The sequence below is a fragment of the Dipodomys merriami genome, unplaced genomic scaffold (assembly GCF_024711535.1).
Source record: "Dipodomys merriami isolate MVZ:Mamm:240054 unplaced genomic scaffold, mDipMer1.0.p SCAF_2, whole genome shotgun sequence".
Classification (NCBI taxonomy): Eukaryota; Metazoa; Chordata; class Mammalia; order Rodentia; family Heteromyidae; genus Dipodomys; species Dipodomys merriami.
The window spans coordinates 83,087,481-83,112,873 of record NW_027203381.1 but is presented as its reverse complement, the minus strand read 5'-3'; the positions used below and the strand labels follow the sequence as shown (position 1 = coordinate 83,112,873).

Genomic DNA, 25,393 nt, shown 5'->3' with positions numbered 1-25,393 from the left:
CAGGGAGAATATTATGTACTGTGACACTGAAAGACAATAGGACTTTGAATTGAAGGGTCATCAAGTCTCCATAGTTTCCAAGGAAAACTCCTACCCTGGATTCTAATTTCTGGATTTGCTTTCTGCTTCCCAGCAAGGAATTCTGCTCAGCTTCATCCAGCCTTTTCTGCAAGTCTTTAATCGTCTGCTCCATATTCGTTCTCATTTTTCCCAGATGGGCATTGGTGTCTTGCTCCTTCTTCAGTTCTTCTGACAAGTTTGCTGCCTAGAAATGAAAGAAAGGCACTGAGCTAGTACAGTAACCTACCGATGTTCATATTTCTGCCAAAGAGTTTCAGTTCCTGGCCTTTCCTACATATATTTAATCTCTTACCACCATGCTCTGCTTATCAATGCAGTCACTTCCAAATGATTGAACAGTGAGGCAATGAAGATAGCAGCAGCAGAGGAGAGACTGGGCTGAGTGATGGTAGAAAAAGAGCATTTAAAAATTAGAAGATAACAACTATGTTGGAGAAAAATGACCAACTAAAGCATTGGTTTTAATTGAATAAAACACCAGATTGTCATTTGTTATTGAACAGTATGGAAAAGTGCCTATGGAAATATTTTTAAAAGCTCACTTGCATAGTTCTGTGCTTTACCACTGTAAACAAATGTAGGCTCTAGGAATTTGGCAGCGTCTGGTGTTCTCAGTGACAACAATGTGACACAAGGAAGCTGAGTTATGCAGCTTACTTTTGGCTTTGGCTATTTGTACAATGGCTGGCAGCCAACTCTGAGCTAGAGTCATTGAGGAAAAGCAACACCATCAACAATTTAAAAATTGCAGATAAAGATGGCCCACCAGACCTCAAACAGTTCTTTACTAGCCTAATCTTATTACCCAAGCAGTAGAATGGAGTGCAAAACATAAGTCACTAAAGCATTCTTTTCAGATCATCATCATAAAACCATTAGAGACCCCAGGATAAGGATTTGTAAGAAAACATAGGAAGAATCGTTTCTAGACATTTGGTATATTGATTTAAAACTTAAGGGAGGAACTCTGGCTTCCAAAGATTTTCCTTCTAGCAATTCAACTGTTCCTTTCCACTGCCCCAGTAAGTTAGAAGGGAAGAGCTAATTGGCCTAATTGTGCAAGCTGAGCAGAGGGAGTCACAGAGGTCAGCTAGCCTCCTGCTGATCATATGGGAAATCAATGGACTGTGTGGGGCAGCAAATGGGCTCCTGCCTCTGGGTTCTTGCTCCAGTGCACTCTGGAAGGCAGGATCAAACAAGCAGTCAACACACCCACCTCAACAGCAGCCTTCTTGGCCTTTTCTTCTGCCCTTTGACACTGCTGAATCATCTCTTCGGTTTCTTTCTGCATCCGAGCAACATCATCCTCCAGTTTCTTCTTTTGGCTGAGGAGACTTACGTTCTAAGGAAAAGTAGCCTTGCTGTCAGACAACTTGGAACCAGAAATGCAAGTGCAAGCTGGTCTGTTCCGGCTATGTAATCATCGAGGCAGCTCTTAAAGGGGCAATTTTATCAGTCATGTTCACTTAAGCAAGACTTCCAGCCCCAGATGGCTTTTGATGTCAATGGCATGTGTGAATGGAAGGGATTTTGTCTATTTAGAGGATCAGAATGAAAGATATGGCAGCCTGAGTCAGAAAGGAGAAACAGGTCCCAGATAATCTACTGCCCGTACATGGGTTTGATTTTTTTAACTTCTTGAGGAATGTTTTCCTGCTTTTCAATGTGCTAGAAACAAGTGTCTCCAAGAGGAAGTTGGGGTCACCTGCAGCCCCCTGGGGAACAAGAGGTTTGAGAACAAAAGTCACAGTTCCAGCATGCTGCTCCAGAGAGAAAACCAATTTCTCTTCTTTATCCCCCTGCCTTCCTGCTTATCCTGCAGTGAGGAGGAGGGGGTGGGAAAAGCAGCTCACAAAAGCCCCATCCCCCAGCCCTAAGGACCCCTATTAAGTGGAGGATGCTTTGTGCACTGCAGCTGGAGCTGCCCTAATTCCTTTCTGAGTTTGACACTGGAGGCCAAAGCTCCCTTTGCTGCATCTGGGCAGTGTTTGAAGCACAGCTTTTCTGAGGGTGTGAAGCCTTAGCACAGAGCATGTGTATAAAAGGCACAGCTTTCTAGCTTTTATTTCTTCTTTCATTTCATCCCCCATATTATGCTTTCCCTTTCCTCTAACTAGAGCCTCTCTCAGGGGCAGGATTAAGGCTTGAAAGTAGAGAGAAAGACATGCCAGCCTCACTGACTCTGCTTGCCCCCTCTGTGGCATGAAAGATCATCAAGACTGCTCCCCTCTGTCCTGTGGAGAGCCAGGCCTTGCGCACCCAGGATCTCCACCCCCTGGGGGGTGGCTAAAGGAGGTAAGTGCATTTACATAAAGTGTTTTATGAATGTTCACTACACTTAACTCCTTGGAAACTTTTTATTTGTAAGGAAAGGAACACATAAAAAGCACTTGTTTGTTTGCAATAGAATCACTTAAAATGTGCTATAAAGATGGTGGTTAAAGTATTTACAAGTTGACTAGCTCTATGATTTGGTACATTTTAAAGGAAGAAGCAGGTTGAGGAGTATCTAGAGTTACTGTAGATGGCATCTGTAGGCACAGCGGGGCATCTATATTGTCACATTTCAGGTTTAAAAAGAGAGCCCATGCCACACTAGCCAAAGAAAAAGTTTGGCTACACATGCTTACTCTAAGAAAGTGTTAATATAGAGCAGAGCTGGTCAACTAGTGTCTTGGAGCCAGGAGTGACACCTGAGAACTTACTGAGTTCCTCAGTCCCATGACAGCTTCTGATGAGTAGATCTGTGGTAAGACCTGAGATTTAGTATTTTTGTATTAAAGACTTTCAGTTATTATGCTTCAGGAAGATCCACTCTGTAGACCAGGTATTCAGAGCCTAATTTTAACTATTTCATTTTCCCCCTAATCCTTCCTTCCTTATTTATGAGTGCATTTTTCTTCCTCCTCTTCCTCTTCCTCCTCGCTCTTCTCTTCCTTCTCCTCTACTTCCTTTTCCCTGACTCATTCCTTCATTCTCTTCCTCTCTTTTACTGTCTTCCTCTTGTTTTTTCTGTATCTGTCTGTTTTTCTCTCTTCCTCTCCCCTCCCCCGCTTTCCCAGTGGGTTTGGGGTTTTGTTTTAATCACATTGGGAATCCAGATGCATTATCAGTTATTATATGCATGCCACCATTAAGTGATTGGTCATCAATAGCTATTAAATACTGAAGACACTAGATAACTGACCTTTAAAATTCTATATTCTATTTCTTAATATTTCACCACACTGCACTGAGATAAACTTTCTTCAAGGAGAAAGAATAATTTTTTATTTTCTCTGTGGGATCTGGTGTTGAACCCAGGGGACACTACTACACTGTAGGCACATGCTCCACCATAACTATACTCTACCCCTAGGAAAATAGGATAGCCTATTCAAACTGACCTGCTTGAAAACATGCATTTTACCCCCACGATCCCCAAATAAGTTTTTGTCACACACAGGGACACTGAATCAAACTGTAGGCAAAACTAATTGGAGCATCTTTCATTAGACACACTTCTGATTTTCATATTCTTTGCTGCAATCTTTCTCAGTGCGGGAAAACCTCAAATGCTTTGTGATGTGGAATTATCTGACACCTTGAAGGACTTGCAGTGTTTCTGGATTCTGCCTACTAAATGTCAGTGGAACTTCCCAGTCACTGTGGCAAGCAAAATGTTGCCACAGATGTTTCTCATCACCAAATATGGCAGTCTGTCTCTAATTGTTTTAATCGATCCTCATAGCAATCAGCATAGTAAAATTTCTAAAATGTGAATCTGATAACTTCATACTCCGCTACTCAAAATTCCTCAGTGGATCCTCACTATCTTGCACACAAAAATTCAAACTCCATCAGTCTCAGACTCAAAGTCCTATCCTCCTCTTACCATCACCCATGCTATCTCTCCCACTCACCCTGTGCTCTGATCTATGAATATCCCTTAAAATCCCCAATTTCCTTCCCCCTTGTCTTTTCCCTGGCATTTCTCTTTACCTAGTTGATTTCTTCCATGTTTCATAGCACAGATGAAGCATGTTGTGTATCCACCCATGTCTGGGGGCATCCAACAAGGCTTTCTGAAGGCATACCTTTCATCATAATACTCCCAGAAGTGCACCACAATTGTTTGCTTAGGCCTTTACTGCTTGAAAACAGAAATATTCTACATGTGGGAAGCCACGTTTTATGTCATCATCAAGCTTACTATCCAAGTTGTGGTAGCTTCTAAAAATGCTAAGTGTGTGAGGCATTCATTCACAGGTACAGGTCCTAGCCTCTGTGGCTTCTTCTGATTCCAGGATCATAATGAAGGATCTCAGAATTTTGCTTCATGGCACTTAATAACCATACATGGAAAGCCAGAGTTCTGGCAGCTTAATTTTTTCTATCAGTAGCCATTTATTTTAGAGATTCCCGGCACTTGACAGGAACATTTTTCTGTAAGCTTTGGATGATGGCGAGAGCAAGTAAGTTAAAGAGAGAGATAAGCCAGAATTGTTCTAGAACAAGAAGAAATATTCATCTCTCCTTCCCCAGCATCTTTACCATGAATGCCTTCACAGTCCATTCTTCCAGAGAAGGCCTAGTGTCATTTCTGTATCTCTCAGAAAACTTCTAGGTATAGAATTTCTAACCAACCAGCTTTTGGACACAGGCCATAGAAAAAGAGATAATGTATTCATATGGTTCCTATTCTATATGAATAGGAAGAGCTAACAAGACATTCATGGAGGGAAGATGATGCGAACACACAGTAAGAATGCCATGGAAAGGCAAGGCAGTGGAGTAAGGCATTGACAAGACAAAGAATTTGAAAGATGGCCAAGGAACTATAGCAAGAAGGGAACAAATAGTAACAAGAGCCAAGGAATGACGATCCTACATTTTTCAGAAGGACCAAGGACATGAAAACACCTTGATTTTGGATGTTCAGGATCCAGGGCTGTGAGAATAATAAACAAGTAATAAACACTCAGCATTTCAAGTACACATCCACATTGTGGCACTTTGTTAATCTAATATACTCGTGAATGAAGAGGGTGACCAGCACTCTGCTTCAAAGCATTCCATGTGTTTTTCATGTCATTCAAGACTTGAAATGGCAACCATCCATGGCCTAAGGATGAACCAAGAGTAGGAACCACTGCCTCTAACCCACTGATTCAGCTAATGGAGAGGGTTTACGGGCCCCACCTGAGTGTGGAAAAGACTGATCTTTTCTGTGACTTCAAGGAGCTCTTTTTCAGCCAGCCTGCGCCCACGTTCTGTCTGCTCTTGCAAGCACCTCAGTTCCTCCAGTTCAGACTGAAGAAGAGAGTTTCGCTGCTCAGCCAGAGTCACCTGTTCCTTCAGATCATTGTTCAGGTGTGTGCTGTCATCAAGTTGCACTTGAAGGTCCTGTAAGAGAAAATAGGAGCCTGGAACAAAGACCCTTCTGAATCCAATGTGGGATGTGCTCCTCTGCATACATGCTCTGAGCAGAGTTCCTCTTGTTAGAATAGAATCACATGCTCTTCATCCTTGAAGGGTGAATTTGTTATCCTTACCTTTATTGCTCAATTGATCTGTTGCTTAGTTTAGCAAATATGCAGAAATATTTCCACTACCATCTCATAATATAGTTTGAAAATACCTTCATTTGACTCTGAAGCTGGCCCAAGGATTTGGTTGTTTGGGACACCTGTCGATTGGCAGTGCAAAGCTGGAGTTCCATCTCCTTGAGGTCTCCTTCCATCTTCTTCTTCAGCCTGGTAGCCTCAATCCTCTGCCTAGCTTCCGAATCCAGACTAGACTGCAGGGAATCCATTGCACACTGCTGTTTGCTCCTAATTTTAGAATAACATTCAGAAGGAAAATATCACATACCCAAATCAAGAAAACTTGCCTGCTGTGTTCACAACACGTTAGGAAATTTAAAAAATATATTTAAATTTGAATTTTTTCAGTGATTAACAAAATTAGTCTAAAATGTTTAGATTTTATAAACAGAAGAGTTTGGGGTTATGTTAGTGAGCTCATTATAACAAACTATGATTTCCAGCCAAAGTTCTGCAAAGAATCAAGGAAGTGCCCTCATCTTTTCAAGGTTCCTGAGGGGTAGATCATCTAATGGATGATCTAAGCAAATCCCTGGATTTTCAAGGTGGCTAAAGATAAAAGATGGAGATTATTTTAGGCAGTCATAATATTAATTTAATCTACTGCCAGTGACAAAATAAAGTGTCTGAATAGGTCAGGAAAGAGTTACAAGTTCTAAGCGATAGCAATACTGCTCTAATGGCTTGTAGATACTATATCCTTTATAATCGTATGGTTATATATAATCCTATGGTTGTCTCTCCCTGAGGGTTTGAGATGACAGGATTGGCTGAGAAAACCAAATGCAATTTGATAATGAATTATTCCATCATAGAAACAAACACTCTGCAAAACCACATTTGCAAAGAAATGGGTAATAGCTGTATGTTGAAAAAAGCTATGAGACAATTGAGGTGAGTCAGAAAATTTCATTTCTCAAAAATAGTAGTAGGCCGGGTGCCAGTGGCTCACTCCTGTAATCCTAGCTACTGAGGAGGCTGAGATCTGAGGATCGTGGTTCAAAGCTAGCCCAGGCAGGAAAGACTGTGAGACTCTTATCTCCAATAAACCACCAGAAGAGCTGAGGGACAGTGCCCAAGCCCAGAGTTCAGGCCCCATACTGACAAAAAAATACTAGTGACAATAGCTGAGGACTATGTAATTTAATGTAATTTAAAGACTTGGACTGTAGTGAAATGTACCATTAAAAGTCTCACCAAATGAAACGTGTGTGTATGTGTGTGTGTGTGTGTGTGTGTGTGTGTGTGTGTGTGTGTGTGTGTGTGTGTGTGTGTGTGTGTGTGTGTGTGTGTGTGTGTGTGTGTGTGTGTGTGTGTGTGTGTGTGTGGCTTGAATTCATGGCTTTGTTCTTTTGCTTGGTTTTGTTTGTTCACAGCTGGTGCTTTACACTTGAGCCCAGCCCAGCTTTTTTGTTGCTTAATTTGAGTCCTGTAGACTTTTCTTCTCAGGCTGTCTTTGAACTGTGATCCTCAAGTCTCAGCCTCCTGTATAGATAGATAAGCCTCTTGTACAGGCATAACTTACTGATGCCAAGCTTGATTTTTTTTCTATGTGTTCCTGCACCAAAGGTAAAAAACCCACCTTCTGGAATAACTCTGAAGAGTGACTCATTTTCCATCTCAATTCATACTGAACTCTGATTTGGGCAAAAATTAATTTATATTGACTTAATTTCCCATGATTGGGTTGTTTTCCATCAGGACAATTTTACTCTTTCAGAAACACGTGTCATAGTAAGCTCACTCATCAAACAAGACCCTGGTGCTGGATAGATAAGATAGGAGACAGGAGGGAGAAGTTCTCCCTTTCTTCTTCACAGAGTTTTGTCAGAACAAATAGAGAAAAATGTGTATCTATTGGGTCAGGAATGGATTTCACATTGAATTGTCATGGAGCCTTATTCAGACATTTGAGGTGACCTACCCAGGTTGCAGGCAAATAGGCATCTGGTCGGAATTCCCCCTTAAGTCTAAGTGGAGCTCACTTTTGATGAGCACGTTTCTCTTATGGAGGAAGGAGACTCAGGAAGGGGACTTAAATGCATGAGCAATAAGTCATCTGGCTCTGTAGCCCAGGGTTAGCATCACCCCTCTGTCAACCTCATCTCATGAGACCCCACAGTTTTTCTTACCTATCCTTAGGTACTGGGCCTTTGTTTACCTTTCAGAGTACAGTCCTATAGGTCTCTCTCTATATATTTATATATAATTTATTATATCTATTTATGATATATACTATATAATTTATAATATATTTATATAATAATATAAAATTTATAACTTATATGTAAATTATAATTTACATAATCCAATAATTATATAGAATTATATAAAGTTAAATAGGACTGTTAAAGGCTAAATTATGTATCTCCCAAATTCATATATTGAAGCCTCAAACACAGTACCTCAGAATGTGACTGTATTTGGAGACAGGATCTTATGAGGAGCCTTTGAAAGGGTAACTGAGATAAAATTAGACAGCGTGGGTAGGGCACTGACTGAATAACTCTGGTATCCTCATAAAAGGAGAAAGGCACCATAGATGAAAGATCACATAGGGACACATCAAGAAGGCAGTTGTCTTTCTGACAGCCAAAGACAGAAGCCTCAGGAGAAATCAAATCTAACAACTCCCTCCTTTCAGATTTGTAGTCTTCAGAACTACAAGAAAATTAGTTTGAACAAGCACCCAGTCTCTGCATTTTGTGATGATAGTCTTTGCAAACTACTAAAGGGACACTCATACAAAACAGCACAGATGCTTTAAAATGCTTTCTCTCTTCCAGTGGGGAAATTCTCATTTCCCCATAGTCAACTCTCCCTACACAGAAAGTCCAAAGCATCCTGGCTTGATAGTCAAAATCCTCAGTACAGAAATTCATTCTACTGCAGCAAACAGAATGTTTCCAATGTTGTCTATGAAATTGCATGGGTGCCTATGGACCAGTAATAAGTGCTATTGTTTAAGAGGGATGGAAATGACACAGGCCTGGAGAATGCCCGCTACATGATCAACGCATTTTATGCAATATGAAGAAAATGAAAATTCCCTCCAGTATATTTTTGAAAGAAAAATAAAGCAATGAAGTCCAATGGCAGCTTTGTAAGACATTCTTTTGTTCTGTTTGTTGTTTGTTAAACAAATATAAATTGAGAGGAGAAATAAAATTTTAAAATCCAGACAAAAGCTTAAAACATTGAAAAATTCTTAATTTCAAACCAATTGTTCATTAAGCTACTTTTTTCTGTTATGATATTGCTCATCCATATTGGAGAAACATGATTTTTCTCCTTGGTCAGAATATAAACAGTTTAGAATATCCAAAAATGTAGCTTTGACTTAAAGAAACTCACCAGCTAACTCATACAATCATCATTAATTCCATCTGTTTACAATTGTATCTGTGATCTATCTTCTGTGACATGTGGGGCTGTGTTTCTCCCCTTCACTGAAAACTAAGAAAGTGGAATCTTCCAGTCACAGCTTGCTATAACAAAGTTAACGAAAGATCTAAGCCAGGAGTTCTCTCTAATTCACTTTTCTGACAATTAAAACTCAATGATTTCAACAAGGACTCACTGCCCTTGCCAAATAAACACCTGGGGGAACATGTACATCTCTCTCTCTCTGGCATTATCAGTGTATTTGCAGAAAGTTTAAGAAAACAATTTATTGCAGTGTATAGACCTGGACAGTATAGCCCGTCCTTATATATGTAATTGTAGAGTGTACTGCTATGTTATCTTTGGTCTCATATAAGACCAAAGTGATTGAGTATATAAGAAAACCACAAAAATTGGCAATTATTGTATATAGGAATTCCTTTACAAAATATAGTGGCATATGTACTTGAAAATTCTTTCATAGAGTTAGACCATATTTTGGAGGAAATGTTCCTGCAAGAGTCATCAGTACCAAAATATAATGAATATTGTTCATTCAAAAATTCTGAACCTTGTCAGGAGCTGGAGGCTCACACCTATAATCCTACTTATTCAGAAGGCTGAGATCTGAGGATCATGGTTCAAAGACAGACTAGTCAATAAAGTCCATGAGAGTCTTATCTCAAATTAATCACCAAAAGGCTGGAAATGGCACTGTGGCTCAAGGCGTAGGGCATTAGCCTTGAGTATAAAGACTCAGGGACAACACTCACACCGTGAGATCAAGGCATAAGGCCAGCACGCATGCCCCCTCCCCCTGTACGCCCATGGTTCTGAACCATGTAACAGTGGCTAACCCACATAATCTTACATACCTAAAATTTTCTATTTCTTCTTCTTTCTCTGCAAGCTTTCTTTCAAGTTCTTCTTTAGCTTCCAAGAGTTCAAGCTGGAAACGAACAATCTTGCTTTCATTCCGTTCCAGAGCTCCCTGAAGTGAAAAAATAAAAAAGCATTTGATGAATACTCAGTTGAACAAAAAGTTTTATTTCTTTTCTTCAAAATACGTATCACTAATATAACTCTTATTAGAGTTTCTAGGAGGGTTTAGTTTCAAATCAGGCCTCTAAAATTGAAAAGAATGAAAAACAAGTGATTGATTTCCTTTGTCATGCATTGATCTTTTAGCTGAAACTCTAGAGCTACAATTGTGAGTGGCAGAAAATTACAATTTTTTTCTGTGACTTTAAGTGTCATCATTTATTGCTCTTGAAGTTTTCTAATATATTTCATCTTTGGGGTTAATCAACAAAAGTAAACCTAGAGCACAGAAGGTGTTAACTCTTATCTGGAATACTTTATTTAATTCTGTACATCCTAGAATGATAGAAGAAAAGTTCAGTGCACTGAGAGCAAGCAACAATTGAGCAAGCTAAGCTTAGTACTCAAATACAATTATATAATGAACAAATAAACAGACTTAGGAACCATCTCACACAATATTAGTGAGCCACTATCATCTTCATTGTTACTATTATATAAATGGATTGCTTTAACAGTCAAGAAAGTCCTCTGAACCTTGGAATATATAAATAGATACCATGGAATTATTTCCAGAGATTGTCTAAAGATGATTCGATTTTAAAAGTGTAAGTTTGATAGTCTTTAAACCAATTCCAAAGATAGCATGTATAATAGAAGAAATCAAAAGCAAACAAGAACAACAAAAACACTTAAAGGCCACTGATGATAAAGTTGATTAGTTACCTCTAGACAGTTCAAAAGAAGGGAAATTCTTATAACCTGCTCAGGGTAGTGTTTAACACTTATCAAAAAGTTAAAAAAAGAACTGAGTAACAATGTTCAAATAACATGTAATATATTCAGGAATTTTGATAAGGCCTCCTTTGCTTCTCTCCCACACTTGTGTCAATATAAACCCAAAGCAAATGTTTGCATAGCAATTTTGTCAAAGGGAATCGTATACTTCCTCCAGGGGAAACTGCCATCTCTAACTCTCTAGAAGTCACTTAGAAAGTGAATCTTTGGAGAGGGTGAGCTGGAATAATTTGAGCATATATATTTTTAAGTGAGATACAGTGTTTCATAAAGGCTCACCTAGAAAGGAAGTAAGTGAATATTACAAATACATGTCCAAGTTTATGACCAGGCTGAAGACAGAACTTCAGTAAAGGCTAGTAGAATATACTGCCATCTGGTGGTACTAGATGGTATGTGATCCACTGCTCTAATGTCATTCCCACCTTTGGCTGGTTTGATTAATATACAATTATATTTTTGTATACTGTGGGCTGACTTAAACTTTATGCAGCACTAGAGTTATCCATTGGTCATATTTAAATCTATACTATAAAAGTTATTTGTTTTAGTTTACATGGTGACCTGTAGCCAGATGACTGAGAGCCAAAGACAAGTAAATGAAACAAAGTTCACCAACTGTACTAAAACCAGACTTGCACAGGACACCACATTGGTAATTGAAGGGATTCTGCATAAAATGTACCAGATCTCAAAAAATGCCTATTCATAATAGAGCAAAGACTATCTAGGTAGACAGAATAATGTGGACACAGCCACCTTACATAGTGGCATGCTGATAACTAATTTGTACAGAGCAATCTTTGGGGCTTATTTTCCATTACTATGCTTTTAAATGGTGCTTGTCTAAACCTTGCCACCTTGCCCTTCAAAACTAATTTTTGCTACTGATTGGTGTACAGACACAGACTAGATTTCAGTGTTTCTGGATAGTCATTCACGTGTTAAATCAAGAACATGAGGTTCAGCTGGGAAAAAGGGGGCTATGGAAGCTGGTTAACCACCTACAGAGTAGCAGGAGAAATTCCTTTCCAGTTTCACCTCTTTGGCATAAGGTCATCTTCAGAGCCATTTCAATCACTAGCACACAGGTAGGAAAAAAGTCAGAGGCTTTTCCTGAACTTTGAATCCATAACACTAAAAATACTTCTGTAAGATAATCTACACTTAGATGACCTTGAAGAAACAAGGTCATCTTGAGAACTCTGCTTGGAATTTCATTTGACAAAAAGTTGTTTGGTAAGGGGGTGGGGAAGAACTGGGTTTTTTTTTGTTTGTTTGCTTTTTACAAACTAAATATTCAGCTATGAGAATACTTATTCTTTCAACTTTGGCAATTATTTACCAACCCCCTCTTATAGGCCAACAACACTCAAGGCCAGTGCTCCTCAGTGTTAAGGTCCCATAGGAAACCCCAGGTGAACTTGTTTAAACGAAGACCTTGATTCAACAGAACCAGCAGAGATTGGGAATGTGAATTTCTCACAAGCTCCCAGGTGATGTACAAGCACCACGCCAGGTTTTAAATAGTAAGCTCCTAGGCACGGGGGATAAATAAGTGAATAATATAGTCATGGTTTTTGTGTTCACTACAATCAAAAGATTTGCAATCACTGGTGATTATCCTTTTTTTTAGCCTCAACTTCTTCCTTTGTAAAGGGAGGGAATAGTTTCTGGGGCAACTACATCAAGCAATGTCTATCAAGCCTTGTGTATGATGCCCAGCCTGGAGTAATCACTTGAATGAATGTTAGGGTGTGGTTGCAGCTATTTTTACTAGAGTGTAGATCTTCTGCAGAACCTAATGAGGAAAGCTTTCTCTCCTTCCCAATGGTCAGACCTCTGTTTCTTCCAAGATGACCTGGGCTTCAATTTTCTCTTGTTCAATCAGTTTCTTGACTTTTTCCATTTTGGTTAAGTCCTTGGTCACTTCTTTAACTTGGTTTGTGAGACCTGAAAGCTGTTCTGGAGAGAGAGGGGAGAGCAGCTAGCTTAGTGAAAGGCTGCATTTCAAACCCACGATGCCAAGCACAGCACACTGCGCTTAAAGACCTGCTAGACGATGCGCCTGATGGCAGAACCGCCCATATCCTACAGAGGACCTGATGCATTTTTACAAGTTTTCTCTTCAACAGATTTTTTTTCGCCATCTGTTTGAAAGCTGTCACAAGAATTGATGAGAATGGGGCTGCTAGAGTTTTGTGTGTAACTTCACACCATGGTTCGCTTGTTCAGGGCTCTGCCTGTTCAACAGGGAGGTCCTCTCAGTCACAGATACAGAGAATCCCTGTACTTCAGCAGCATGCTTAACTGTCAACACCAGTGGCTGCCATTGTGTCAGCCACACTTGACACTGTGATGGAAACAAAGCCCAAGGCAAGTCACTGTCAGCTGCCCAGGCATGACCCCAGATAGCCTAAACAGAAGGGCCTCAAGAAAAATATAGTCTTGGGCTGGGAAGGTGGCTCAGTGGTAGAGCACTTGCCTTGCATGCTTGAGGCCCTGAGTTCGATTCCTCAGCACCACATAAGCAGAAAAAAAAGCCAGAAGTGGCGCTATGGCTCAAGTGGTAGCGTGCTAGCCTTGAGCTGAAGAGCTGAGGGACAGCGCCCAGGCCCAGAGTTCAGGCCCCACGACTGCCCCCCCCCAAAAAAAAAAAATATATATATAGTCTTTAGCTCAGGTCCATGAAATTTCCAGCTAGCCTTCTATAAATACAAGGTTTTGACAGAGTAAGTAACAAACTCAACCACCTGGTGCTGTACTGCTATGCAATACATTAGAGTGTATACTTGTCTCTGTGAAGGGAGCCTCTAGCATCTGCATGCTGTGATGTAGAACTGTGACCCTAAGGCTCCAGGCAGTGAGGAGAGAGCTTTTCAAGCTTACGTGTTCTTGTGGTTCTAAGACCCTGGGGTATAATAAGTTATATTAATTATTTTTAAATTACGTACATTCATACATGGTGAGATTTTTCGTGTGAGTTATGATCCTTCTCTGCTAACACCACCTGTCAAAACACACATTCCCAGGGGAAAACAAAGAGCATCTTTTTCTCAACTCTGATTATATCTTAAAATTACCAGCAAATTTTGAAATTAAAAAAAAGGTGAAATCCCAAGTCGTACTGAAGACCAACAGCATTGGCCTCACCTGCGGGTTTTCTAGAACTAGAAATTCACAGGCTCAGCACACACACCAAGGAATCAGAAAATTTGTTTCAACGAACATTCCAGGTAGTTGGGATGCAGCAAATTTTTCTACTCCTTTTTCTCATACATCCTCTAAAATGTCCAGCCTATGCCAAGCATAGACAATGTAGGTCAACAGAAATAGGAATTTCCATTTATGTCTCCAACAGTAATGAATTTGCTTCCAGTGCACACAAGGTTTTCATGTAACTCATATTGGTGCTAGTCTAAATAGTCTCATTAAATTACTGTTTGGCAGTGTATCAAAGTTTTAAATTCATTTGTTAAACCCAGTAATTTCTTTTCTAGGTATCTGTCTGACTGAAACATTTTCCATATGCATAAATATATGCATGTGAATGCATAAGAGACAATTCTTGTAATTGTGAATAATGAGTTCTAAAATGAATAAGGTCTAGCTAAATAAGTGTTGGTCATCCTTATTATGAAACACTATATAGCATGTGGCAGGTCTCCATGGATACACACACACCAAAAAAAACAACAACAAAAAAACCATGCAACGAGGTGCATGAGAAAGTAGTACAGCCAAGCAATTAAGTGTGTACTTGCTGAAGCCCAGATGGCTGGGCTCAGCTATTAAATCTGCTGCTTACCAATTATAAATTCAGACAAGTTATTTAACCTGATGTGACCCAATGCAATATCCATTTTGCAGAAATGAAGAATGTAGCATCGTAATTCTTGTTTGTGTTAAACAATTAATATTGAAAATAAGATGATAGTACCTGGAACAAAATATGCACTAAAAAACTACTTGTTGGACTAGGCCTGATAGGTTAATAACTGTAGTCCCCTGGAATCTAATAGGCAGAGATTGTGAATAAACATTAACCCAGGCAAAAAATGATTAAGACGCTATCTCAAAAATTATTAGGGCATAGTTGTTCCTATCTGCAACCCATCTACTCTGAAAGGTAGATGTAGTAGGATCACAGTCTCTTTTGCTAGGGCAAAAGCATAAGACGATCTAAAAAAAAAAATAAGCTAAAAGCCAACAGATCTTGGTGCCTGGCTCACGAGGAGGAGCTCTTTCCTAGTGAATAAGAGGCCCTTAGTTCAATCCCAGTACCACCAAATAATAACTAAATTATAAAATAGACTGATAAATGAAAATAAAGCTGTTAAGATAATGTGTATTTTGGGTAGAAGATATAAACAAACGTATATATGGAAATTCTGGGCAACTATAGGTAACAAGAAATTCAGGGGTGGTGGCCTTTACAATATGGAATTATAGTTAAAGATATACCATTTACTTTAATACAAATAAAATTTATAGTAAAAATATTCGACATAAAATATTAAAATTTGAGAATATGGATGGGAACAGGAAAATGCCCAGCCTCTCTACCCACAGAAGGCAGGCTCACACACAGTGAGGTTCCCCTTAGCTCCTGCTCTTACTTGGCTGTGAATGCAGCCCAGAGTACCTTGCAGATTCTTGTTCTCCCTCCTCAGGGTCTCCTGGCCCTCGATGCTCTCCTCATAGGCATGCCTGAGCTTGAGAATCTCAGTGTTGAGAGCCCGGGCCTCCTTCTGGGAGGCAGCCAGCAATGCCTGCGACTCCTCCTCCTTCTGCTTCCAATCAGCCAGGGCCCTGTCAGTGTGCTGTTGCTTCTGGTCCAGTGCAGCTGCCACAGAGCGCGCCTTCTCCAGGTCAGATAGTGCATCCTCGAGCTGGAGCCTCAGTCGGTGCCTGGTCCTCTCCAGGGAGGCATTCCTGGCATGGACCACGGCCATGGCTTCAGCAGCCTCCTGCAACCTAATTGCCAGCTTCTTCCTAAGAAGAGGAGACTCAATGAACTTGAGAACAGCAATGCTCATAGAGCTCATAGAGCTGCCATGGATTAAAGACAATGATTGAAAACAAAGCAGCATGATCTCTGAGGTGGCTTCACAGTAATAGCACAAGCCTCCCCTGAAACCAACACAGCCCAACTGTCTGCTGCCCACCCCTCTTCTTGCTCCTCTGTCCACATAGATTTTATTTCCCTCATCCTTTGTCAACCCAGACTTAAAACTCAGGATCAGTTTCAATTTCTATATGTAGTTATGTATCTTAAAACTTTAATCAGCAGAGCTGGGAATGTGGCTTAGTGGTAGAGTGCTTGCCTAGCATGCCTGCAGCCCTGGGTTTGATTCCTCAGTACCACATATACCCCCAAAAAAGCCAGAAGTGGCACTGTGGCTCAAATGGTAGAGCACTAGCCTTGAGCAAAAGAAGATCAGGGACTGTGCCCAGGCTCTGAGTTCAAGCCCCAGCACTGACAAAAAAAAAAAATTCAAAAAACAATTATTAAGTGTCAATAATTATTGACAACTTTTCAAGAAATAGGAAAAATAAGATTGTGCTGAATATCTCCTCAATAGTAAGCTATTTGAAAATCCTTAGGCATGTTTACTCTCTAAAGAACATCTTGCCTTTCACTTTCATTTTCTCTCCCTTTTCTCATGAGGCTCTGAAACATAATATAATTCTCTCTTCTCTCCAAATGTTTTCTCCACATCAGTTTCTTTCCCTAGGTTTATATCCCAGATGCAGCCCCATCATGATGGCCACATAACAGTAACATATCTGTTCTTAGTAGTCCTTGGGCCCCACTGTGTTCTTGTAGGATCACAGAGAGATTATGCCATTTATAAAATTGCATCCTCCTCCATCATCACAGTACAGCACTCTTAGGAATTCTAATGAATAAAATGTGTTACAAGGTTGCTAGCTATCCCATTCTTACTCTATCATTGCAATTCTTAAAAAGCTATCTACTAAAGCTTTTCTGCCTGGATATTATAAAACTGAAAAAGGACCTCAGGAATTAATGTAAACCACATAACTACCTGCAAAGAATAAGCTTACGATGAGTGACCAATTTGGTTAAATCCTATAATACTCAAGCTTAGCATCTTGGAAAGTAGGCACTGGGCTCAAAAAAAAAAAAAAAGTCCTGATCACTGGCTGAGGATATTTTCTTTCTTTGCTTCATACTTCTCAGAAGGGATTCTGATGTTTATTCTAACCTAACACAGGAGTCTGGTAAAAACAATTATACTACTTGCTTGTTAAGGGTGTTAGAAATGGTGAATCGATGCCTGGACATGGGAGTTTTCTTTTGGGCAACTGACCAAGCTAGTTCTCCAGCATGGAGAGGTTTCATTAGGACTCAAGGGTTTCAATGCTAATACCAGGGTAAACTAGGTAAATTGACATAGAAATGGACTAGATCTTCATTTACTGAAATCTCCCTTTTATATTCAACACCATCTACTATTTTACTCCTTAACTTACCTATGTTGTTGCCTTAAATATGTGAAGGGGTCTGAGAGATTAAGAAATCAAAGTCTTATCCTTAGGAATGTAAATTCAGAACTAATCACTGGGTTTTAGGCAAGCTTGATTCTGCTAAACCAACTTATCATATGAACCCCTGTCTGAAACACAAAGAAAGCAGATGGACCTTTGACTCTGCAACCTGAAAAATACAGAATTCTAAACACTTTGTATTAGCTGCCTACTTCCCTGAGGTGTTTAAAGGGGAAAATGATAGAGTAAAGCTTTCTTTATATGATACTAAAATACATTGAAAACAAAGAGTGTCCAAATATTACTACATTTGTCCATTAATTCCTTTCATATACTACAGAGCTGGTTCTATCAAATCTTTGTAGTCATAATGAGGTCTATAGTCAGTCCTTGCTTTCTATCCAGCACTCATGGAAACCATCAAGCAGAATGACAGGTAAGTACTGACATTTTAGATCTTCAGTCATTAGAAGGAAAACAAACTTTATGCAAAAACAAAATGACAGATTTGGATATACAGAAGCATTTCAGTTGAAAGCCACTATACTAGGGTCCAAAGTTTGCCTAAAAACACCTCGTATAGGTACATTTTAGTATCTGTCATTCTAAAGTCCTTTTTAAGTTCCTGTGAATACAGAGATAGATCACTTGATATCCCTTTTGGGAGGGGACATGACAGTGGTTCAGCAAATACACAGCAATACCATGCAAGATTTAGATGAAGAACTGAGAAATAATTGGTCAAAGCTAAAGAGAAATGTATTGATCTGCCCTGGGTCTTTGCAAAGCTATCAAACCAGGGACCTACTCTTCTGAGCGAAACCTATAATGGTCATAAGTTGGGTTTAGTTTGACATTTTGTCTCAAGATACACAATCACTCAAGATAAATGCTATACACTCCAATACACTAAGTCTTGGTTCAGCTAGTCCTCAAAACTGTTGTAGTTCTGAAAAACTTTTAAAGCTGTTTTTGTGAAATTGGCTAACACTGATATTGTAATAGTAAGAGTGGCCTAGGGATGGTTTCTTTCAAAGACACTTTTGTTTCATAGGTTTGATGACAGATAGTAATATGTTTCCAACCACCACTGTCCCATGTTCACAAAGCACTTAGTAGTCTACAAGTGTTATACCAGAAGCACAATGACTTTGATGTTATGGATACATGCAGATAAAACAGACTCAATCATTCTGCTGTACCAAATGAGCTGTAGGACTTAATGTGATAGCCAGGTTTCAAAGAGACATCTCCAAAAATGAACTCCAAGAATCAGAAACAAAAGGCTCTTATTCTGTCCTGTATGCTATAATTTCTATTTTTTTTCTTTCTGTTTCAATTTTCTGTACCCTTTGTCTTGTATATAACCTTATCTGATCCATGGAAGGGAAAGGAAATCACAGAAACAGAAGGACAAAGGATGAACTAATGCAACAATGATACTGACTAGACATTATATTGGAAATGACCTTTACAACTTGGGGGGTGGGAGGGGAGAGGGGTAAGTGAGAGAAAATTAGGAAGGGAGTAACACTATGTTGAAAACTGAACTTTATAATTTGGGTGGCAGGGGAGTGTAGTTGTGGAGGTGGGGGGGAAGGGATGGTAGGGGAAAAACAAAGGAGGAGGCAACAATGCTTGCTAAGAAATGTACTCATTACCTTGCTCATATAACTGTAACCCCTCTGTACAGTATTTTCACAATAAAAAACTTATTTAAAAAAAGAAATGCACTAATTACCTTACTTATGTAACTGTAACTTTCCCCTCATTCATTACCTTTACAATCAATTTTAAAAAGAAAAAGAAAAAGGCACAGAAAACCAAAACAGCAACAAGGAAACAAAAATCTGCTTTACCACTACAAAGAGGCTCCTTTCTCTCCTTGAAGAACCCTTTAAAACTCAATTGGCTTGTATTATAAATATTAGACCCTTAAGTGTATATAAGTATATATGCTTCTGAATATTTCAGATTTGATTCTAGACTTCCTCATGTACTTATCAAGGATTTGTTAAGTACCTCCCAGGAGATATAGTCATTATTCTCACAGTCCTGTACATTACCAACTCCAGCTTAAAAGTAGCTTTGGTTTACTCACTTGGCACCCTCCAAGTCTTCAGTTCTCTGGATGACATCATGTTCATATTTGAGTCTCCACTGCACAGTTTCAGAATTGCCTTTGGATAGGGCCTGGTGCAGTTTGGCCTTGATCTCCTGTTCTTCTTCATACTGCTCTCGCAGAAGATCAATGTCATGCTTTGCTGACTGAAGGGCATGGGCCAGGGCACTCTGAGACTACAGGGGAACATACATTTAAAAAAAGACACCACTACAATTAACAATGAGACACTTGGAGGTGATTTTTTTTTCAAATAGAGTTAAGAATCACCCAATAAAAATCAAGCTCAACCTAAACAGAGTCAGATGACATCAAGAAAGGTATTTGTGACAAGAAGAGTATGCCAAGAGAGTATGAGACACTGAGTTTAAACTCCAACACTACCAAAAATAACATGTATGAATAAACTCTCCAAGATTTGTGAAACATCAATATACAAAGAAGAAAAATTAAATTTGAAAATTCCATAATTAAAAAGAGACAAAGGGCATAGGAAATCTATTAATTAAAATAATAGTTGAAAATTTCACCAGCCTTGGAAAAGTCATGAACATGTAGGTCCAGGAGAATCAAAGGATATGGAACAGTATATCAAATTTAAAAGTCCAAGAGATAAACAAAGAGAATTCTAAAAACAGAAAGAGTAGAACATCAAACATTTGGTGAAATCCTAAATAGACTAACAATAGATTTCTCAGCAGAAGCTTTACAATCCATGAGAATATAAAGTTTTGAGAGACAAGAAAATGCCAACCAAGATTATATACTCAGGAAAATTAATATTCAGCAATGGACGATAAATAAAAACTATCCTAGATAAGCAAAAATTAAGGTATTTCACCATTGGTATTCTCCCCAAAAAGAAACACAATTACCTTCATAAAAACATGCATATCACACACATACACACACATACACATACACCACCACCACCACTACAACCACCAAAACAAAAAAAAATCATGAAAGAAATAGAAGTAAAGGATAAAACATACAAAACAGTGAGAAAACAATTTTAAAATGTATAGTAATGGGTTAACATATCAATAGCAACCTTAAATGTAAAATGATTAGTTTTCTGAATCAAAAGACATATAGAGAAGCTGCACAGGAGAAAAGGTCTAACCATATGCTACCTATAAGAAATTCACTCCATTTGCAGCAACACTAATGCAACTAGAGGAGATTATGTTCAGCGAAATGGATCAGGCACATAAATGAAATGCAAATCAAAACAACATTGAGATTCCACCTCACCCCAGTTAGAATGTCCATTATCAAGAAAACTAACAACAAATGCTACTGGGGATGTGGTCAAAGGGAACTCTACTACACTATTGGTGGGAATCTAAATTTGTTCAAGCACTCTGGAAAGCAGTATGGAGGTTTCTCAAAAGATTAAACACAGAGCTTCCCTATGACCCAGCAATTCCACCCTTGGGCATTTATCTAAAAGACCACAAATATGGACACACTAAAGCTACCAGGAAACCCATGTTCACTGAAGCATTGTTTACCATAGCCAAGATCTGGAATCAACCCAGATGCCCATCTGTGAATGCCTGGATCAAGAAATAGAATTTGACACTTTCATTAGAAAGGATAGAATCCTACACTTTCATCTGAAAGAATGATATTGTACAATTCGCAAGAAAATGGAAAGATCTGGAAAAAAATTACATTAATCAAAAAGTAAGCCAGACCAACGAAACAGATTGCAGGGTTTCCTTCATTTGTGGTGACTAGAATGTGCCTGTGAGTCGACAAGTAAACATACTGGATGGTAAAACAAAACTAAAAAGAATACACTGGGACATACAGGTCTCTAGACATTCACATAGTGAGTGGAGGATATTCATAGAAGCAGCTCGTGTATATGATCATATAAAATAGTATTTTACGAAATGAACTCCAAGAGATGGAAACAAGAAATTTTTTGTTGTTGTCTTTTCCTTTCACCTTGTCAGTTTATTTGTCTTTGGGAAGGAAGGGGGGCACAGAAATGGTGGGACAAAGGGCAAACAAATACATCACTAGACACTGTGTGGAAAATCAACTATACAACTCATGAGTAGGGATGGAAGGGAAAACTGGGAGAGAGCAAGGAAGGGATGACACAATTAAAACAGAAATGTACTCATTACTGGACTTATGTAACTATAACCCTTCTGTATTATCACCTCTACAATAATAATAAAATATATCTTAAAAATAAAATAATCCATAAAATCTAGTTATACTTTTGAAAATAAAAAAGAAATTCACTTCATTTGCAGCAGCACTAATAATGGAACCTGTTCAGTCAAATGGATTAGGCATAGAAAGACAAATATTACATATTCTTTCTCAACTATTGAACTCAATTATGGATTATATAAAAGTAGAGAGCAAAAAGAAAGTCAGAAGAGGCTAGGAAAGGGAGGGGGCAAATGGAGATAGTGAAATGGTAGATAGTGCACAGTAAAACTCAGAGAGGACAGTAATTTAAATGTTACACAGCACACTAAGGTGCTGTATAGCCTAGAACAATTAATTATACATCTCAAATTAAGTAGAGGAGAAGAATTCAGTTCCTAATACATAAAATTAACATGAGGAGCTGGAAATACCAATTACTATGATTTGATTATGAGACATTATAGACAAGTATTGAATAATAATATCAGATTGTACAGATGTAAATAAGTAGTATATGGGAGCTTTTCTAATTAAAATTTGAAGTATATATAAGATAAAAAATAAGAAGAATAGTGGAAATAAACTGACAATGTTTTAAAAAGAAAAATGTATCTCCCTTCCAGCAGGTTAGTCTTTTATACCTCTACCTTTAGGGTATATTGCCTCTGCAGTAAGATTATGCATAAGTGAGGAATGTTAGGATATTACAACACATATCTCAAATATGAACTAAAAACTGGCTTTATATATCAGGACTCAATGATTTCATCTCTTTTCTTAGTCACTATAGAGTCTCCTACTAACAAACTTAAGTCTCACAGAAAGAAATGACTGGAAATGGCACTGTGGCTCAAGCGGTAGAGTGCTCACCTTGAGCTGAAGAGCACAGGGATGCCCAAGCCCAGAGTTCAAGCCCCACGACCGACAAAAAAAAAAAAACAACAACAAAAAAGATATGACTGATTTCTGTGGTTTATTGACAATTTAATACTTGACCTAAGGCAGGCCATAATTTTTAATTCTAGTTTGTTGTTTAATTAGACTTCTTGGTGAACATTTAAAATTCAAATTTATAGGGGCCTTTTTGCCCCTGCTCAAGTAACAATGCACAGTGGAAGGATATACTTTTCTTGCCCTAAATCTGGCAAACAACAGAAATTATTTGAATCCTGGAAGACTTTTCAGTTGTCAGGGTTTTGTCTGGAACATATGAATTCTAGATAGTTTTTTTCCTACCACATTTAGAGCACTATGCTTTTTTTTTTTTTACAGGAAAAGATATTGAGACTGACTCACCAAGCACTATATTTTTAACATGCAGTCAGTCAAGTTATTGGTGAGAAATAATAGATACATTACTCTAGTCTCCTCTTGTAGCTGTCCTCTGAGTTCTTCAATTTGCTGAGTGCAGTTTCTCTTTTCCCTGGAAAGCTGATTTATCAGAATCTCTTTTTCTTCCAATCTCTTTAGGTACTCACCTACAGGGAAAAAAAATCACAAAATTAGTTAATCCCAATCTTTCTCAGATCATCCTTTACTCACCAATTTACTAGCTTTATGAGCAACCACAGTCTCTCCTACGTGGATATTCTTTTAAATTGTTATTATAAAGGTGATGCACCGAGGCACTGAGTGGTTACAATCACATAAGTTAAATAAAAGTATATTTCTGGGTGGGGGGGATGGGAATGGATGAGAAGGGGATACAAAGGAGGAGGCAACAATGTTTGATAAGAAATGAACTCATCACCTTGCCCATGTAATTGTAACCCCTCTGTACAGTATTTTCACAATAAAAAAGAGTATATTTCTTTTTGAACAATGTCACCCTCCCTCCTTCTCTCCCAGTTTTTCCCTCCAGTCCCCACCCACAAGTTGTATAGTTCATTTTCGATAGTGTCTAGTGAATGTCACTGCTGCATTTGTTCACCCTTTGTTCCACCATTTCCATGCCCCTACCTCCCTCCCAAGGACAGACAAATGAACAAACAAAACAAAAGGAAAAGAAAACAAAAACAGCAACAAAGAAAAAACACTCTTGTTTTCATTTCCCAGAATTCATTTCAATAAATACTATTTTATATGATTAGATGCACATAGCTATGGAGCCATTGTGACCCTCTCCTAAGAATATCCTTCTTTAGTCTGTGAATGCTTATAGACCTGTTTAAGTTATCCTATTTCACTGCATATTTTTTTTCATTTTTACCATCCAGTGTGTTTACTAGTAGATTTATAGGCACATTGAAGTTACCACAATTGAGGGAAGACATGAAATGTATGTTTCTTTGGGTCTGGCTTACTTCATTTAATATAATTTTTTCCAAGTCTTTCCATTTCCTTAAAAATGGAACAATATCACTCGTTCTGATGGATGAGTAAAATTCCATATGTGTATATATACCATATTTTCTTGATGCATTTTTTTATTTTTAGCAAAACCATGGTAATGAGTCTTTCTAATACTCCTTAAGAGCCCTTATTTTATAATTGAGTTTTTAAAGGGTGAGTTAATAACAAATAACAGAAGCTAATGGGTTTTTTTGTTTTCTTTTGTTTTTTGTCAGTCATGGGGCTTGAACTTGGCCTGGGCACTGTCCCTGAGCTTAAGGCGTGTACTCTACCACTTGAGCCACAACACCACTTCTGGCTTTTTCTGCTTATGTGGTGCTGAGGAATCAAACCCAGGGCCTCATGCATGCAAGGCAAGCGCTCTACCAATGAGCCACCTTCTCAGCCAGCTACTTCCCAGCCACCTTCCCAGAAGCTACTATTTTTTTGAGAAGCTTCTATATTTTAGGTACTTTATGTGCATTAGTTTAATTCTCATTAGTTCTATGGGCCAGGGGCATTATAGTACTCATTTTTCAGAGAAAGAAACTGATCTCCACCTGACAAGCACCTAGGCTAAAATAAATAAGCATAAACCACTAGCACCTAGCCAAAAAGTTATTTATGCATAGTTTTAGTTGCATAGAAAATTAAAGTGATAAATACTTAGCTTTGAGATATAATGAAATTTTTGCTGCTTCATTAAGAATATTCTTAAGTGAAAATGACTTTAAAACTTGAGTACTGAATAAAGTACTGTGAGTACTGAATAAAGTTATAATTAGCACAGTGTAGTGCTGATGGTTGGACTTATTAATAGGGTTCAGCACTTCTGACTGCCAATCTTTTTTGCACTACGAATATAAATGGACAAAGAATTCACAAAACAAATAGCAGCTACATATTGTAACAAAATATCTTTTAATCTCATAGGGCCCTAAAGCATTTTGAGGATTACTGGGAGTCTGTAGCACAATTTTAGTTATCTGTGGTTGACATAACCATATTTAAAAGGATTTTGAAGAAATGTAAATCCAGAAAGAGGTTGGGACTAATGAATCCCTTACTTCACACATACCCAGTGTCCAATGATGATTTAGTCACATGTAATATGAGCTCACAGGATAAGAACAAGGAAGGGGCTAACAATGTTCTACAAGAAATGTATTCATTACCTTAGTTCTGTAACTGTAACCCCTCTGATATCACCCTTATAATAAAAATAAATTCAATTAAAAAGAATAGGACATAAGATACTCTTATCATGTCTTATGCTATAGAAAAAAATAGCACAAAAAAATCTAGATCAGTAGCCCAGTGAGCAGAGTGGACAACTACATACTTCAAATTTGCACCA

The 25,393-nt window shown here is 38.5% G+C and overlaps 1 protein-coding gene across 1 annotated transcript in view; it reads right to left on the bottom strand.

Moving 5' to 3' along the window:
- Myh15 (myosin heavy chain 15) overlaps positions 1 to 25,393 on the bottom strand; it is a 112,979-nt gene that overhangs the window by 9,140 nt on the left and 78,446 nt on the right. The window contains exons 29-37 of the mRNA XM_070028726.1: positions 23,065 to 23,183; positions 19,507 to 19,703; positions 15,535 to 15,884; positions 12,730 to 12,854; positions 9,926 to 10,041; positions 5,702 to 5,894; positions 5,263 to 5,466; positions 1,298 to 1,423; positions 95 to 265 (exon numbers count right to left, since the gene is read on the bottom strand). Of these exons, the coding sequence (XP_069884827.1) occupies positions 95 to 265; positions 1,298 to 1,423; positions 5,263 to 5,466; positions 5,702 to 5,894; positions 9,926 to 10,041; positions 12,730 to 12,854; positions 15,535 to 15,884; positions 19,507 to 19,703; positions 23,065 to 23,183 (1,601 nt within the window). The remainder of the gene's footprint in view (positions 1 to 94; positions 266 to 1,297; positions 1,424 to 5,262; positions 5,467 to 5,701; positions 5,895 to 9,925; positions 10,042 to 12,729; positions 12,855 to 15,534; positions 15,885 to 19,506; positions 19,704 to 23,064; positions 23,184 to 25,393) is intronic.